Here is a 15917-nt window from a genome sequence, read left to right as displayed (position 1 = left end):
CTGAATGTCCAGCCCCTCGGAGGGCCGTGGGACCGTCGCGGCGGGCAAGTTCTCGCGCACGGTCATGGGCCGTTTCATTGAGGTTGGGTTTTTGCGGGTGAATGTCTTTCCCCATGTGAGCGGAGAACCAGGAGAGGCATCGTTTGCTCTCTTTTGAGCTCGCTAGTAGTATACGCGCTACTTCTACAGATACGTTGCCGCTTTCGTAGGCCCGAATCGCGGAACGCGAGTCCGTGAGGACATGGGTAAATGTGGGGTCTGCGCCATCGCGACGGCTACGGCTATCTGTTCTGCTTTAGCGCTGGTGGTCGTTTTAACCGATGCGGATGATCGTAATGTTCTGTTGCCGTCCACGACTGCTATCGCGAAAGTGGATGAGTTGCCGTACTGGGCCGCGTTCACAAATGCGGTGGTTTCACGATCCGCGTCGGTGCGGTAGAGAATCGCACGGGCGCGGGCCCGGCGCCTACCTACGTCGTGTTGTGGGTGGACGTTTCTGGGAAACGGTGAGTCTGTGTGTGAGGGTAATTCCGATCCACAGCCAAGAAAGAAGTGCTGCGTCATGTCGCGCGAAATTCGGTGGTAACTACCACGGCAATGATCGTCTCAATTACGTGGTGTACACTAAGCGAAACGAATAAGGGGAAGCGGTGGCTGAATTTTTCGTTGGTTACAGCCTTATGAAGCGAACACACTGTGACACCTGAGAAAGCCCATGAAACATGACTAATTTTTTTAACTGAAACCTAGGTATAATAAGGAAAGTGGAAATGAAAGTGGACGAAAACAAACAACTTCCTGAAATGCCGCGGCTGTCAACCTACCGCCAATTTTCCTAGGTATTTGTGCATGTATTTGTACAAGATTAGCCCCGGGAGTGTTAGCCAGCGCCACTCGCAGCCATGGCGGCTGACGTGGAACATCCTTTAAGCCGCAGGTGTCACATGGTGCGTGACGTCACGTAGTCCACTCTCCTTTCAATTTTTCTTATTAGTCCTACGTTTCGATTAGCAATAACACTTACAATCTCGTGGTTGGTTTCACTGTCTGCTTGCATCATATGGTCTGATTATCATCACTGTCTGCTTACATCCCTAGCGCTAATTTGCGCACAGTTACATTAAAGCAAGTTTTGAAGGAGACAAAGAAAATTGGGGGGAAAGGAGCGATGAACACAAGCGCTCGTGTTTGACATTCGAACTTCCATTCTTGTCGACGACTTTCTAGTTTACAAGAGAGAACCTTCGAAACACTGCTTCGTCGTCTCGGAATTCCACAGGCACGAGCCACCGCGCCATTTATACAAATGTGTACGATCGATGCCAGCTTTCATACGCCACCTTCTAACTATCGTTGAGCTCGCCATGTGGGTTAAAGGTCACACTGGCTCGTAGCGCATCAAAGGGACTGGCCGCGTTTTGTTTTCTTACTGACCTAACCACCGAATCACTTAACTACGCTATTAGCACAGACTTGACCAGAAAGAAGATACTACGCGCAATCTATTCGGAGAAACCTGTCTCGTTACCCAAAGGACGTGGCTTGATCTTCGTATTAGGTGCACGCGGGGTCTAGCGCGAAAGGCCAGCAGACCAAAGTAAGCAGAAGCGAAGGAATAGCCAAGCTTCCTCCCGGATATCAATTAGCCAGCTGTATAGCCATGACAACCGGAACGTAATTGCTATAGGATGCCGGAAGCTGCTAATCCAATGTCGCCGAGGAAGCGTGTACCAGCGTCCCATAGATTGATGAGTACGGAAGTCTATATATAGGGGGAAAAAGACACCAACGCAGATCTCGAGCAGCGCATGCAAGGCTTAAGGCAACAAATCAGAAGGGTATACCGAACACGCTGTTCCTTCCCTTCAATTTCTTTCTTCCTTTTCTTCTTTCTTTATGTTGGACCCGACGCGGTCTGCACACGATGCAAACTAATTTCCGCATTTGTAAAAGTCATTACCCACAACGGTACAGCTTAGTTGCTATGGTGTTCAGCTGCTAAACTCAAGGTCGCCTCGGCAGCTCCGTTTCTCCAGAGGCGTCATGCAAGAAAGGCTCGTGTACTCACATTTAGGCGCCAGTCAAAGAACCCCAGTGGTCAAACGCAACCTTTCAGACACTGTAAATTTTGCTGCCGCTTTAACTAGATGGCGTTTAACATACCGACGGACGCTCGGGATCACGTTGATTGCGCACTCCTGACGCGCAAGCGCATTCCTGACGCACTCACTCAAACTACTATTTAGTATTGTCGAAACGCTCGTCTAGCTTACGCTGTGACTGTGCTGCGTGTGCCGCGCAGGCCTGCCATTTTTTTTTTTTTTTGAGCTTATACCAGCAACCTTTATTTAGGTATGTGGTATGTTGTATGGCGCCAGTAGATGACTCTGAACTGCCTACAAACTTAAAATGGCAATATAGAGCTAGTAGTCTGTCTGTGCTGGTATTCCTTAGTAGCCCTGTTTATTGTTAATTCGGCAAAAGGAAGGTTAACTGACATTACTAGAGAAAATAAAGGCCTCCGTTCTCGTTCTTCAGTTGCGCTCTAAAACCTCGACGCAACTACGTCAATGTGACTCGCAAATTTCAACGTATAGGGTTCTTTTCTTTCGGGCCTTTACGGACGCAGGAAAGTGTTTAGAAAATTGCTAAGCTGAGTATTTACGCACCGCGTTGCATGGCTCAAGTGCCGGTAGTGCTCAGCTGCTAAGCGCGAGGTCGCGGGCTCGATTGGGGTGGCCATGCAAAAATGCAAAAACACTTGTTTGTCATGCTTTGGGTAGACGTTAAACAACCTATCGATTCATGTTCAAAATTAATCCAGAGCTCTCTACTACGGCATCCTTTATAACCAATTGCGCGCTTTTAGGACGGTAAACGCCCTACAGTAATGATTTATTAATGGAAGTTGCGTGTTAGTTGATTTAGAATGTAATGAAGTCATTCGTTGTCAATAAGCAACTGGAGTTGAGTGGACACTTCCAAAAACATGATGTCATGAGCGGCAAGCAGAAGCGAGAACTTCAGGCAAAGCTTAATTCGCCACCCGTATCTCACTTCCGCGTCCTTGCTTAGCTTGCCAAGGCTCCTTAATACACTTCTTTCATCATTGTCATCATCATCGTCGTCGTCCTCGTCGTCGTAATCAACTTCATCATATTTATGTACACTGCAGGACTAAGGCCTCCCTAAGCAATGCCCAATCATGCGCCAGCTGACCATAACCACCCCTCTTACGCCTGCAATTCTCCTAATTTCATCGCACCACGTAATTGTCTGCCGCCTTACTCCGAACTTCTCCGCACTTGGCGCCCATTCCGTAAACTACAATAGACCGCCCGCCGGTTATCAGCCCTACATATTGTCACGGTGTGGTGAATGCATAGCAAAAAACTGTGACTCGCTAAACTAACCCTTTATTGGGCGATACCAGAGCCCGCAAAAACAAGTGACACTCAAAATTCAATAATAATAGCAGCAAGCACAGTTGGCGATCGTTGAAAATCGGATCCGCGGGTCAGGCGTTTATGCGTGACTCGTCGAAGGTTCCAGCGTGACCACCGGTGGCCCTCGTGTCTTCCATAAAATACTTCACAAGTCGTGTCCGTGCGTAGAATCTGATCACTCTAGGTTCGGTGACAACAGACAATGGTTAGAACCACTGATAACATTCGAGAAACATGCGATATAGAAAGATGTGTCTTGGTGCTGAGCGATAACATTTCAACAGAAATAGGCTCGTGAAAGAAGGTTCACCGAAAGCATTAAACATTTATGCGTGTGTCAATATTAGATGTCTTGCCCAGTTTGATCTTTTTTCTCTTTATGTCAACGTGAATATCGGCTATTCCCGTTTGTTCACCAATCCATACCGTTGTCTTCCTCTCTCTCTTAACGTTACGCCTGGTATATTTCGTTCCAACATTGGTTTCGTTGTCTTTGCTCTCAAGCTTCTTTGTTGACCTCCAACTTTTTGCCCCACATGTTAGTACCGGCATAACGCAGTTATTGTGCAACCTTTCCTCCTTAGTCACTTCTCTCTCGTCCTCTCCCTCTTCAGAGTCTCTTTACTTGCTTTTGTCCGTGCGGAATTTTTTCGTTCCTTCTTTCAATTGTGTGGGGCTGAAATGCTGGGAGTTTCACGTAACGCCTACCACACTCATTAAAAAAAGAAATGTGGTACATCGTAGGTAAATGTGACCAACGACATACTCTTCCCTGCCATTTTTGGTTACTAATAATGCATCTATTTTCCTTGTGTAGTGCATCATTAGCTAATTAAGTTCGGTTATGCAATCTTGTTTAAATATTTGCTTTAGAACGTAATTTGTGTTTGAAAAGCTATAGAGCTTCCGCGGAAACAACCAATCAAGTTGCCTCCACGAGGTTACCTCTCGCATGGCGCTTTCTGCACACTGAGGAAAGCTTGCGAGATATGAAAAACAAAACAAAACAAAAAATCATGCCACCACCCGTTTTTAAGCTTTTTTAAGTTACTGCAATATACTTTCCCACAGCAAATGTTATTCCAACGCTGTTTCATAAAAGCGCGCCTGATGTATCTGAGTCAACGCAATTTTCAGTAAACCACGAAGCCCCGAGAAGTTATAAGGAGAACGGTATCCATTTGCAGAGACGCCTAACTGTCTCACACAGCACATCATCCCCGACGTATCCTTTATCTGATCCGAATTTCGTTGCGATCTGGCCGTAATAGTTCTTTAAATAATTTTCGTACACATTTGGAGCTGACGTTGTGGAACGGACGTTGTCCACCGCATCATCTAGTCGCAAACAGCTTCTTTGTAAAACAGACACGGGCACCAACGCAAACTCCACACATTGCAGAAATGCCACAAGCTAGTAGTACCGTTTTTTTTTTTTTTTTTTTTTTTAATCTAGAGACCACGGACTATACATGTTCATAGGTTGAAGTTTCGCGTAGTGAGATATTATCTATTCAAGATAATATGCACGCTTAAAAAAGAAACGAGACCATACTGTGCCTAAAAATTTTTACCATGCTAAATCACATATAAAAACTTGCTTCACATTACCTGCGCACAGTCTTGTAAACAAGAGCGGATTTTCAGCCGAAATTTGTCGCTGCGGACTATCTAAAGAGGCACTGTTAGTATTATTATTATTATTATTATTATTATTATTATTATTATTATTATTATTATTATTATTATTATTATTATTATTATTATTATTATTATTATTATTATTATTATTATTATCATCATTATTATTACTTCAAATGCACGTCTGCGGTATATAATCCGCAAAAGCCGGTACATTCAACTACCCTCCTCCTCGGATTGCAACGTTGAGGAGCCCGCCCGAGATCAGAGCCTCACAACGCCTTTCCGATCGCCGATTGCCAGAGCAATATTCGCAAGCAGGAAGCGTCAATACGTCAGCACTGCTTCGCTCGTAAACAAGCATGACGGACACAGAAGGGGCACACTGCTACGCCCACACCCGCAAAACTCCAGTAGCGCCGACAACAGAAGTTGAAGCAGCCACCTGACCTGAATCCTGCCGAATCTCGGTCACGCTCGAGTAACATAAACAGAATGTTTCCACAAGGATACCCCATGAACAAAATGGTGGACGATAGCATAGCGTGCTACGCCGGGGAAACTGTTGCTCCCCAGCAACCCTAATTGTATTTAAATAAACATCTATTAAGGGGACATTTATCGGAATACATACCTTGTTTACAGATAATTTACATGATCACATAACAATGGACACATTCACCTTGTTATCACATGTCTTTACCATATCAGGTCATTCCTGCATGTCAAATCAACCACATCATAGCATCATTTAGTTACTAATGTCTTGATTTGTCGGTCGTTAATCTCTTGTACAGTGGGTCACAGTTTGTCTTCGTATATACTGTCAATCATTAATCAACGTCATATATGTATGTTTCGATGATTATAATGTGAAAGAAAACATCGGTCGGGGACGGTACCGCATTGTGCACGTTATAATGCGGAACCACCGTAGTAGTAGTTCTAGGATTTACGCAGCTGTTGACTAAGTTGCTATTCAATATTTTTCAAATTTCTAAACGTCGAAAGGCCGCAAAGGAGCATTTCAGATTTATCTAAAGTCATTTGAGCTGTATTTCTTATAACGCATAAGCAAAACGCATAAACTGACATTTACGCTCACAACATTAATGAAATGGATCACAAATGGGACTCGATTGCTTGGTGATTGCTGTGTTGATGATGATAAGTAACCTCATTCAGAAAGCCGTTTGAAATCAGAAAGAAGACGTTTAGGCAAATCTATGTCCATCATTCTCATGGCAAAGCTCGCAGCTTCTGTAAACATAAAGTTTCTACGAATACTAAGTAATATTTAGAAATAGCCGTTTTGAAATAAAATGTTGTCGCAGTTTCACTTGAAAGGCGAAGCATCAATTGCGATAGCAAACTTGTAGAGAGCTATACGGAGTAATGATATTATCTTTATCAGCTGTATAAACTTGGACATGCAGCAGCATCGGCAACACGCAGAACTGTTGTCGACGCCATCGGCGTTTTGCCCGCGTTCGCTCAAAATGCGTGCGGCGTTGGTGACTGTTGCCGGAGCCTCTGATATAAATAGGCACTGCGTGCTGCAGCTAAACGTCGCCTCCCTTCCCTCCCCCTCCCCCACGGCCCCTCGCTCGTCGGAAGAAGGCGCGTTTGCTCTACATACATGGTGATTGTGAAGGAGAACAGAGACGCCTACTTCTGCAGCCCTTAAGCGAGCACGGCGCAGAACGCGCGTTTGTTCTCCGCCGTGCGTTCACTCCCCGTGAAAGACGCGCCCCTCGCGCCCTTTCACTCGCACATACAGCGTTCGGCGCGCGGCGACGATTTCTTCTCCAAATGACGTCATACGGAACCTCACGGCGACGGCGACGCCCACGGCAGAAGTCTGCTTTTGAGTGTCCATATAATTGCTATCGCAATAAAAGCACGGTTCCTTCCGAGACATGCTGTCAGTGGTGGCGACCATGAGGTGACGGGTGATACGTGGTAATTAGTCGCTAATTAACAAAAAATTATGTTTGACCCCTCTTTCGTAGGAATCGGTAGAACACGAAAGTGAAACGTGTCTTCACAGAAGCTGTTGCATGTTTGCTTCGTCAACTCACGATCCGCTGCAGCTAAAGGCGCACGACTTTTGGACCGGCGACCCTGTTGCAGGTTTGCTTAGCGTGCGGCGTCCTACTGGCGAGCGCCGTCTGGATGGCGAGTGGCTTCTGCGAATGTACGTGCATTCTGGTCCGGCTCCGTAGTGGCTACGGCAGCCAGTCGAGCTGCGACGCGCTCAGCTACAGATATGACAGTGGCAGAGTTCATACCGTACGCCGTTCATATCCCCACCTCCACTTAGCTCTCATACACCCAGGCCTCTATTCACCGGAATGCACCCTATGCGGTGCCCCCAGAGCATCCTTCTATCACATTTTATACATTTTCTCTGAGCTCCAACCACCATTCGATTGGCAATTAACAGACCTAGCGAGATGGGAGATCGCGGTGTCCAGCTCCGACCCTGCTGCGCAAAAGCAGCTGGTGGGCTGTGCTTTGAGAGACGCCGAGGGTCACAAGCTCACGGCCACCCTACGAGATCTAGAGCCGACCCATTCGTTGGTTGTATATAAGGCTCAAGTATTTAACGAATGTTTTTCACCACCACCATGCGCCGCAAACGCGCGAAGGCATGATGCCTGGCGTGTCTCTCGCCGGAGCAAAGCGAGATTCGCGCGGCGACGTGGTTGCCTTTCTGTGCCGGTTGGCGCAGCAGTTGTCTTAGGTGGTGCCATCGCAAGCGAAGCAGTAGGCTATGCACTGCTGATGCACGTTGAAGCCGCAATCCGTAAACGACGAGATGCCATAGGCTAATCCGACGCGAAATCCAAACCGGAGAACACCTATATGGCCAAACCATGTGCGGTAACTGCCTACACGGGGCCACATACTCTGGCGTTGCAATCGTTCAGCCACCATGGGAATGATGGGAAGTACTGGATTTGTCTGACCTTCGTGCTTGTGGATTTAGACGTTCTTGTGACTTTGTTTACTACGCTTCATGTACCTTCATTGTCGTAAATTTCCGAGCAATGTATAGTTTTCGAAGTGCAAAAGACGCTGCGAACACGCACAATCGCTACTAATTACAACGGTTCAGCTTGGCAAGGTGGCCAGATCAAACGCGCCAAGCGTCTCAATGCACTAGCTTACCCGCCCGTGAGAAATTCATAAGGGAGTCTTATGTCGCGCGTAGAGGCGTTCGTCCGTGTGGTAATGGTTTCAACATTGGGCTTCTCTTCTATACTCGCGGACAACTTTTTGTGGCAATGAAGTGAAAGCTACGGGCACGGGCTCGGTCTGTTCCGAGCAACCAAAGCATGCTTTTGGTTGCTCGGAACAGACGCTGAATCGACGCAGCTTCCACGTGCGACGGTTTCACGTTTCCCCAGACGCGGAAGGGAAAAGCCGCAAAATAAGTAAACTTTTACACTCAGTGGTGTGTTCTATCTTATGTAACTGTTGTTAATAAGCTGTTTATGTTTTCTCTTCCCCAGCCTAAACCAACGTGGATTAAAACGCGGGATTCTTTTCAGAAGCGCTCTCAGTTGTGCGCGCTTTGCCTCCGTAGCTTTCCCTTCATTGCCACAGAAAGCTTTGTCCGCGAGTATAGAGTTCCTGTGTTCTAATCAAGGAGGTTTAAACCTCCTTGGTTCTAATCCTGTGGTCGGACAACATTAATAATGTTTTTGTTGTATGATTACTTATTGTATAATTACTGTATTATGCACGAGGCTATACTTGGTTGTTTATTCTATGGCTACACCGCGTTGGATCCTCCACTGTGCTCTGGTTACCCAAGCGCTCCCTGTCGGCGCTGGTTGCTGTCACAATGCAGTGCTTCGCTTCACCGCTCCTAGATGGCGACTATCACATCCGTTACATCCATTGCCGCAAATCAGTCGTGAAACCCGGGTTAAACACTTTCGTGTTAAAAACGGGGGCAGCTTCCCACTAGTGGTGCGAAGACTGAGCAAACAGCGAAGCTGGTGGGTCCTGCCGAGCCTGAGCACGACGCCGTTGAGCATATTGATGTTGCTCTAACTTTCGTCACGCATCGTATTCGCGCTGCTCTTCAGGCGTCCTAACTGCGCGTGGCTTGCTTTGGGCAGGAACCGCTGCGTCCTGCCTAGCCTGAGCACGACGGCGTTGTGCACAATGACGCTGCTGTTCCCGTCGCCGCTGATTGTGTTCACGCTGCTCTTCGGGAGTCCTAACTATGCGTGGCCTTCTCATAGCGCTATCACAACAAAAATGAAATAAGTTGCTAGGCGGCTTCTTCCTTGACACACGAAAGTGTAGGGACGTCACTCCCTGCTTCGTATGCTACCAGTTGCCGCTTCCTTCCTTTCCTCCGCACGGCTGGCGCCGCCACTGCCGCGGCACCAGCCGTGCCATGGCACGGAGGCGAGCGCCATCTGTGCTGCGGCACGGAACCCAGCGGCGCACGCTGCGCGCGCCTTGCGCTGTGATTGGTTGAATTTCTGTGGATTAAAACGCGGATTCTTTTCAGAAGCGCTCTGAGTTGTGCGCGCTTTGCCTCCGTAGCTTTCCCTTCATTGCCACAGAAAGCTTTGTCCGCCAGTATAGAGTTCCTGTGTTTCTAATCAAGGAGGTTTAAACTCCTTGGTTCTAATCCTGTGGTCGGACAACATTAATAATGTTTTTGTTGTATGATTACTTATTGTATAATTACTGTATTATGCACGAGGCTATACTTGGTTGTTTATTCTATGGCTACACCGCGTTGGATCTCCACTGTGCTCTGGTTACCCAAGCGCTCCCTGTCGGCGCTGGTTGCTGTCACAATGCAGTGCTTCGCTTCACCGTCGTGCCCCCATCATCAAGCACCTTTATTGACGCCAGCATCGTTCTTAGGAAGTATTGCTAGTGTGTACATTTCATTTCTGCAGTTCGCATAAGGGGCTATTTGCTTACTTTGACGATGGTTCTCGATGATTTCTGCAGCAATTTCGTACGCACTGTTGGTGCTCCTAGTTGGCCTTATTACGTATTCGTATTACGTGATGCCTGCGGCAGAAAGGATGTTCCACATCCGCCGCCATTGCCCTGAGCGGTGGCGCTGGCTAAAACTCTCAGGAATAGACAAAATACGCAGGCGAAAAAAATCAACAAACTGGACGAAAGGACTGTGCCGCGGTAGATAAACTGGTGAAATCATCGCACGCGTATCACGGGTTCGTTTGCGACCTGAGGCATGTTGTTTTTTCGTCAACATTTTTTTCCCTTTATGTCATCATTTGTACACCTCAATTTAAAGAAATAACGATTTACCCTATGCTGTCCTTGATTTCATTGTCTGTTGGCGTCATTTGATTGTGATAAACGAAAATCGGGCCCCTCGGTTTCCCTTTTTGTCATTCAATACCACCTACGAATAAATAAACTATGAAATGTATTGCAGTGCAGGGCACCTGATTCACATTTCGATCAACTACGGTTCTTTAACGGTTTCCATACTATGGGTATACGAAATATCTAGTTCTTTTTTCTTCTTACTGCGTTGCGCCCTCATTGGAACGCAGCCACCGGAGCCGTGATTCGAACCCACGAACCTAGCGCGCTGCAAGAGAACGCCGTGGCCACACAGTCGTCGCGGCGGGTGTGAAACCCAGCATCCAACAGCCGTGGCATAATGACGTTCATGACACACGTGGTAATTCGTAATTCCAGCAATGGAAGATTGATCAATCGATCAATCGATCGATCTTTTCCCGGTATTGGAAAAGTTGGCAACTTTTGTTGCCGGCGGAAGTCTATTACGTCACTCCGAGGTGAACGCTTCATTCATTTTTTTTTTCCTCCGTGCCTTAAGCCTGGTGTCCTTCGGTGTGCCCCGCTAAACATATTCAAGGGTGATCGAGGATAAGAAAAACGTGAGCATGGCGCGGTTTATTCAAATACGCACGTTTTGCATTTTTAATAAGAATCCGTTCCTGCATATTTAGCGCGATTTAGCTTCTCACAAGGCATTATGGCCGAAGCGGAGGAGTCACGTTACCAAATACTGCAGCCACTCGAGCGATTACCTTGGTAAGCAGCAACAGAGCAAAAACCGCGAAACCATTTCTTTCTTTAGAATTCGATTTGAAGTCTGATGATTGATCACCTCGAGAACATGAAGTTCGCTGCGCGAAATTTAATGCGCGAACACCTTTCCAAAGTTTGTGGTTGCATTGTGATCGCGGTAATGACATGTTATGGAGAACCTAAACTAAAGGTCCATTTCGTACAAACCGGAGAGTAACTGTGGAGATTTATGCAAATATGCAAAATATCGAACCAGAAACTGTTACAACCGGTTGAAAAAATTTTGGTTTTCTGTTTCATCGTTGACGAAGTTTCTAACATGAAACTATACCAAAGTCATCAAAATCATCTTTTGAGCGCAAGGCAACGTTTACTAATGTTTACAATGCCCCATAATTTCTATATCCAGAAACTTAATGCATATTTGCGCGGTCTCCTGTGGAAAACTCAGTGGTCATATCGGACTTTCGGCATGCTTTGAACTCTCTTTCTCCTCATATATGACTCCCCTTTCCCTAAGGTAGGGTAGGCAAACGGGCTCAGCCTGGTTAACCACCCTGCGTTTTCCTTATGCAACTTCTGTTTCTCTTGGACGTAGCAGTTACGGGCTCTACAAGTTCTTTATTTATTATTTCTAAATGAATTAACACATCTCTATTTTTGTCTCACTGAACTACAAACGGGTAATTCAATCGAGCTTGCGTCTGTTAAAATAGACTTCTGAGATAACCATACAAAGTACGGCCGTGACTGTAGTTCAGTCTCACGTCGAGAAAGTACCTTACAACTCGCCCTGCTTGTTCAGAGTTAATAACGCACGCGCCGCAGCGAATACGTTTGTTCTTGTGAACTTCGATGGCTTAACCACAGGCAGACGGAGTCCAGGCTGATCCTTATTGTTGATTATTCATCACCATCAGCCCATTTGTCTTATGTAGGCCCTAACCTACGCATATAGACTCTCTGGTCACGTTGTCGCCCGTCTTCAGGACGTTAACTATCCTGGCACATCATGACAGGTCCCCGTGCCAATTCCCATTATAATTATGCTGTAAGCCATCAATTTTACGGCTCGAAAGTCACGAGTTCGGTAAACATTTTTCTGATCAGGTTACGTCAATCAAGGCCGACATTGAACTCACTGAACAGACAAGAAGGTAGAAGGTGCGAAAGATAATGAACTCTTACTAGTTCCTTGTTCATCGCCAACAAGCAAGCCGTAAATGTTTACCGAGAGACTCGCAAGGGCTTCCCAAACACAATCCTCAAACCTTCGCGTCCCCTTGCTCCAATCATTAGTTATTCGCTTCAGTTGACGGTTTTCATGCTGGCTGTCCGTGATGTAAGTGTTGCCAAGATTGAATTGGATTCGATTGGATTGGAGCAAACTTTATCTGTGCCTGCAGTTGGGCGCTCGCGCGCCTCGACGAGGGCCTACCTCGTCTACGAGGTTGCCGTTACTCGGCGCGGGTCTCCGCTCGCCGTTGCCGGCTCGCTGGGTGCCTGCCTTTCGAGCGCCCCGAGGACCTGCTGGACCGCCCAGAGCTGTCGGTCTTGGTCGTAGCTCTCATCTCTCGCACTTTTTGGAAGATCTGCTACTGCAGCGACACCGCGTTCGACGGGAGCCTGAGTAAAGACAACCGCTGCCGTCATCGATGGTGTTATGTCGTTGTTTTTAGCTTATCCGTCAACTTCTTACCGTTTACGGATTACCAGCTTACCGTCGCCGTGGATGGCAACAGCAAGGTTAGTAGCGACATCTAGGGAGGCTTTGCCCAATAGCAAAGCGTTCGAAACATTTTTGTGTTGCAGTTTTTTCTCGCGGAAAGAAAAATCATAAAATGACTTCGCGTTACCGACTGCATCACTACTACGCTTTACAGCAGCATTTAAGTAGAATACAGTAGCTCACTGCACTATTAGCTTTGCGTGCTCTCCGCGTCACAACATGTCGCTACCAGGGCTGTCGCACACCTCTCCGGGGAATCCCCGTTTTCCCCCAAAAAAAGCGGTAATATATTCACGGACGAGATAAAACTCTCGGCACATTCGCTAAAACAACGCTCGACGTTTCTGCGACCACCCTGCGGCGCTCCTCCTTCGAATCTCACAAGTCTTAGCGACGCCGACCATATTTTAACTGCTGACGCCGCGCGACCCAGACAACATGCCGTCAGCTGGCGAGCCGAGCGATTGCATCTGCCGCGCCATTCCTTCGTTGGGCCTCTTGCTCATCGCGTTGTTTTATTTCTGCCACCGCGGAAGCCCGTCGCGAGCACGTTCACCTCCTTCTTTTGGTGATGTTTTGAGATAGCACTGCGCACTCGCACACCTTTCATGTGCGGACTGTCGTCGTTTTACAATATTCGGAAGATAGATCCGCCTATCGAAACGTAGGCCAGCCTTTCTGAGACACTTTATCCCTGTTGGTGTAACTTCTAAACCGCAGTGTGCTACTCCATCTGTCGGCCCTCTTCTTGATTTTTTATTTCTATGGGGACTGCGCCACGTCACTAATGTCGGCCAGAGGTAGATTCCGCTAGCCGGCTACTCTGCGATGGGGGAAGGGGGAAGGAAAGAGGAACGGTATGAGTGACGACGATGACGATGGAGAGAAGAGGAAAGAAAAAAGCATAACGGGTAAGTCTAATCGCTATCTATAGAGTCCAGGCTCATACTTTTTAATTTAAAAACTCAAGTAAGTGCCTGAATGGCCTGAAAGCTGGATTTACAGTCACGTCAAGGGCCCACTATTGCGTAATGCGAAGACGTGGGTTCGTTCCCCGCCTGCGGACAGTTTTTTTTTTCATCCGTTTTCATTTCCATTAATTTATCATTTCTTTAATTCAATTAGTAAGTACAAGTAATTTCCCCTATGTTGTTCTTGGTGTCATTGTTTGTTGGCTTCTTATGATATGATTAATAAACATCGGGCCCCTCGATTCCCTTTCTTCTCGTTCATTACATAACGAGGGCTCGAATCCGGCAACATTGATGTCTTCAGGTAGCATATGTGGGTTTATTGACAAGTTGCCATCACCCCAAAAGATCACGTGCTCCTGATGCTTGCGGCAGAAAGGATGTTCCATATCCGCCCCTAGGTTTGTGAGTTGTGGCGCTAACACTTCCAACGTTAGTTCTAGTTGTAAAACGTACGAGAATTGGCGCGTCAGAGAATTGGCGCGCAACCGAGTGACGTTGATATGACTCCGATCGGAATCAGTTAGTTTAAGATGCTATACCATGGACAACCACTGTGATTATCGGCTTTCCTGTCTTCTTTCGACTTACCAATGAATCTTCGGAGAGTGAAAAAAAAAAAAAACATCCACAAGAGCTGTCTACTCACCTCTATCTCATGACTTGCGTGACAGACACGTTCAAAGAGGCCCGAAAGGATTCATCACATGTACCGTTCGAGAACCGCATAAAGCACAGTGCTGGTTTCTAACCTCAATAATATTGGCTGCCTGCTGAATGCTTGTCCAGCCTGCTAAAAAAACACTGACCTAGTTTTCAGTGACAACTAGTGCGTAAGTTCGAGAGAAAAGCTTCCTACGGCAAAACCCTATTTAGACTAGATTTAGATAGGAATGAGCAGTGACATCCCGAGCGAGAAGCCGGCCGCAAGCCGCGATTGGATCCGATAAGACTAGCACGCCGCCATCGACCGAGTCGCAGTTGGACCACGCTGCTCAATACAGTGTTCATCTTTAGCGTCATTTTAAGACTAGTGGCTAAACAAGGCAGCGAAGTACAGACCGGCCGTGTTAAAAGGTCAAAGGTCACAACTCGAGATGTTCTCTCTTTTACCCTGCCGCCGCGGAAACGTATAATAGCAAGTACGAAGCGAACCCTCTTTTGTGGCGTCAATATGCCCTCGTTTCGTCGGCTCACCCCAGGGACGGCGGGCTGGAAGTCAGATTACCCAGGAGACAACCAAAGGCGCGCGTGCTCGATCAAAGAGGCTGTGCCGACAACGAATGCAGCGCCTCGCGTCGGCGAAATGATATATCTGATAGCGAAGACGTGAATTGCGTGCGCCGTACCGCGATTGATCAAAGCGAGTCGGTAGCGCGGTCTCTCTCAACTGTGGCTTCGAATTTACTGACAAGAGAAGCCACATCTCCCACAAGCCATTGCCGAGGATCTTGGAAGATTTTTCTCCGGCGATGGACCCCTGGCAGCCTATAGCCCCGGGCACCAACAGCTAAAACCGTTGGACAAATAAAGTTTATTCCTATCCTATCCCACAACTCACTGTGAAGTTATTATGAATAATTGAATCGTGGAAGTTGACGTCCCAAAGCGACACTGAAGCTATCGGAGACGCCGTGTAGTAAAGTACTTCGGATAGATTGTCAAGTTTAGATTGCGCCCACATCGGCAAGATCGTTATCGAATAATATCGCAATATTGAGGATCGCCTTAGAAATTGATAGCAGCCTGGTTTTCTCGGATAGTTAGTTCACTTGTGTTTCACGTAGTGCAACTTTCGACAAGAAAAAAAAAACCGGCGCGCACAGGAACACGTACGACATATATCGGAAACATAAAACGATAAATGGAACATATATTGGACATGCATGGGGAACATATAGGACAATAACATCCGCGTGTTACCTGCATGTTGCGTCATGCTGACCTCACCTTTCGCCCCCCTCGGCAGAATGATCACTCGGACGGGCAAATGTGCGCGCAGATCAGAAACATTAAACTTATTAGTGGCACTTCCACAATTGTAAACAAGCTTTAAAA

At 47.1% G+C, this 15917-nt stretch overlaps 2 protein-coding genes across 2 annotated transcripts in view; one reads left to right on the top strand and one right to left on the bottom strand.

The window, feature by feature from the left end:
* LOC119432727 (MAM and LDL-receptor class A domain-containing protein 1) overlaps window positions 1-12723 on the top strand; it is a 45211-nt gene extending 32488 nt beyond the window's left edge. Inside the window, exon 11 of the mRNA XM_049658374.1 lies at window positions 12566-12723. Coding sequence (XP_049514331.1) covers window positions 12566-12723 — 158 coding nt within the window. The remainder of the gene's footprint in view (window positions 1-12565) is intronic.
* Window positions 1-15917, bottom strand: part of LOC119433202 (inaD-like protein) — a 239423-nt gene that overhangs the window by 134232 nt on the left and 89274 nt on the right. The window lies entirely within an intron of this gene.

This window comes from Dermacentor silvarum, chromosome 11 (genome assembly GCF_013339745.2).
Source record: "Dermacentor silvarum isolate Dsil-2018 chromosome 11, BIME_Dsil_1.4, whole genome shotgun sequence".
In the NCBI taxonomy this organism is placed as follows: Eukaryota; Metazoa; Arthropoda; class Arachnida; order Ixodida; family Ixodidae; genus Dermacentor; species Dermacentor silvarum.
Note: the sequence above shows the minus strand (reverse complement) of the source record. Positions and strands in the feature narration are given on the sequence as shown.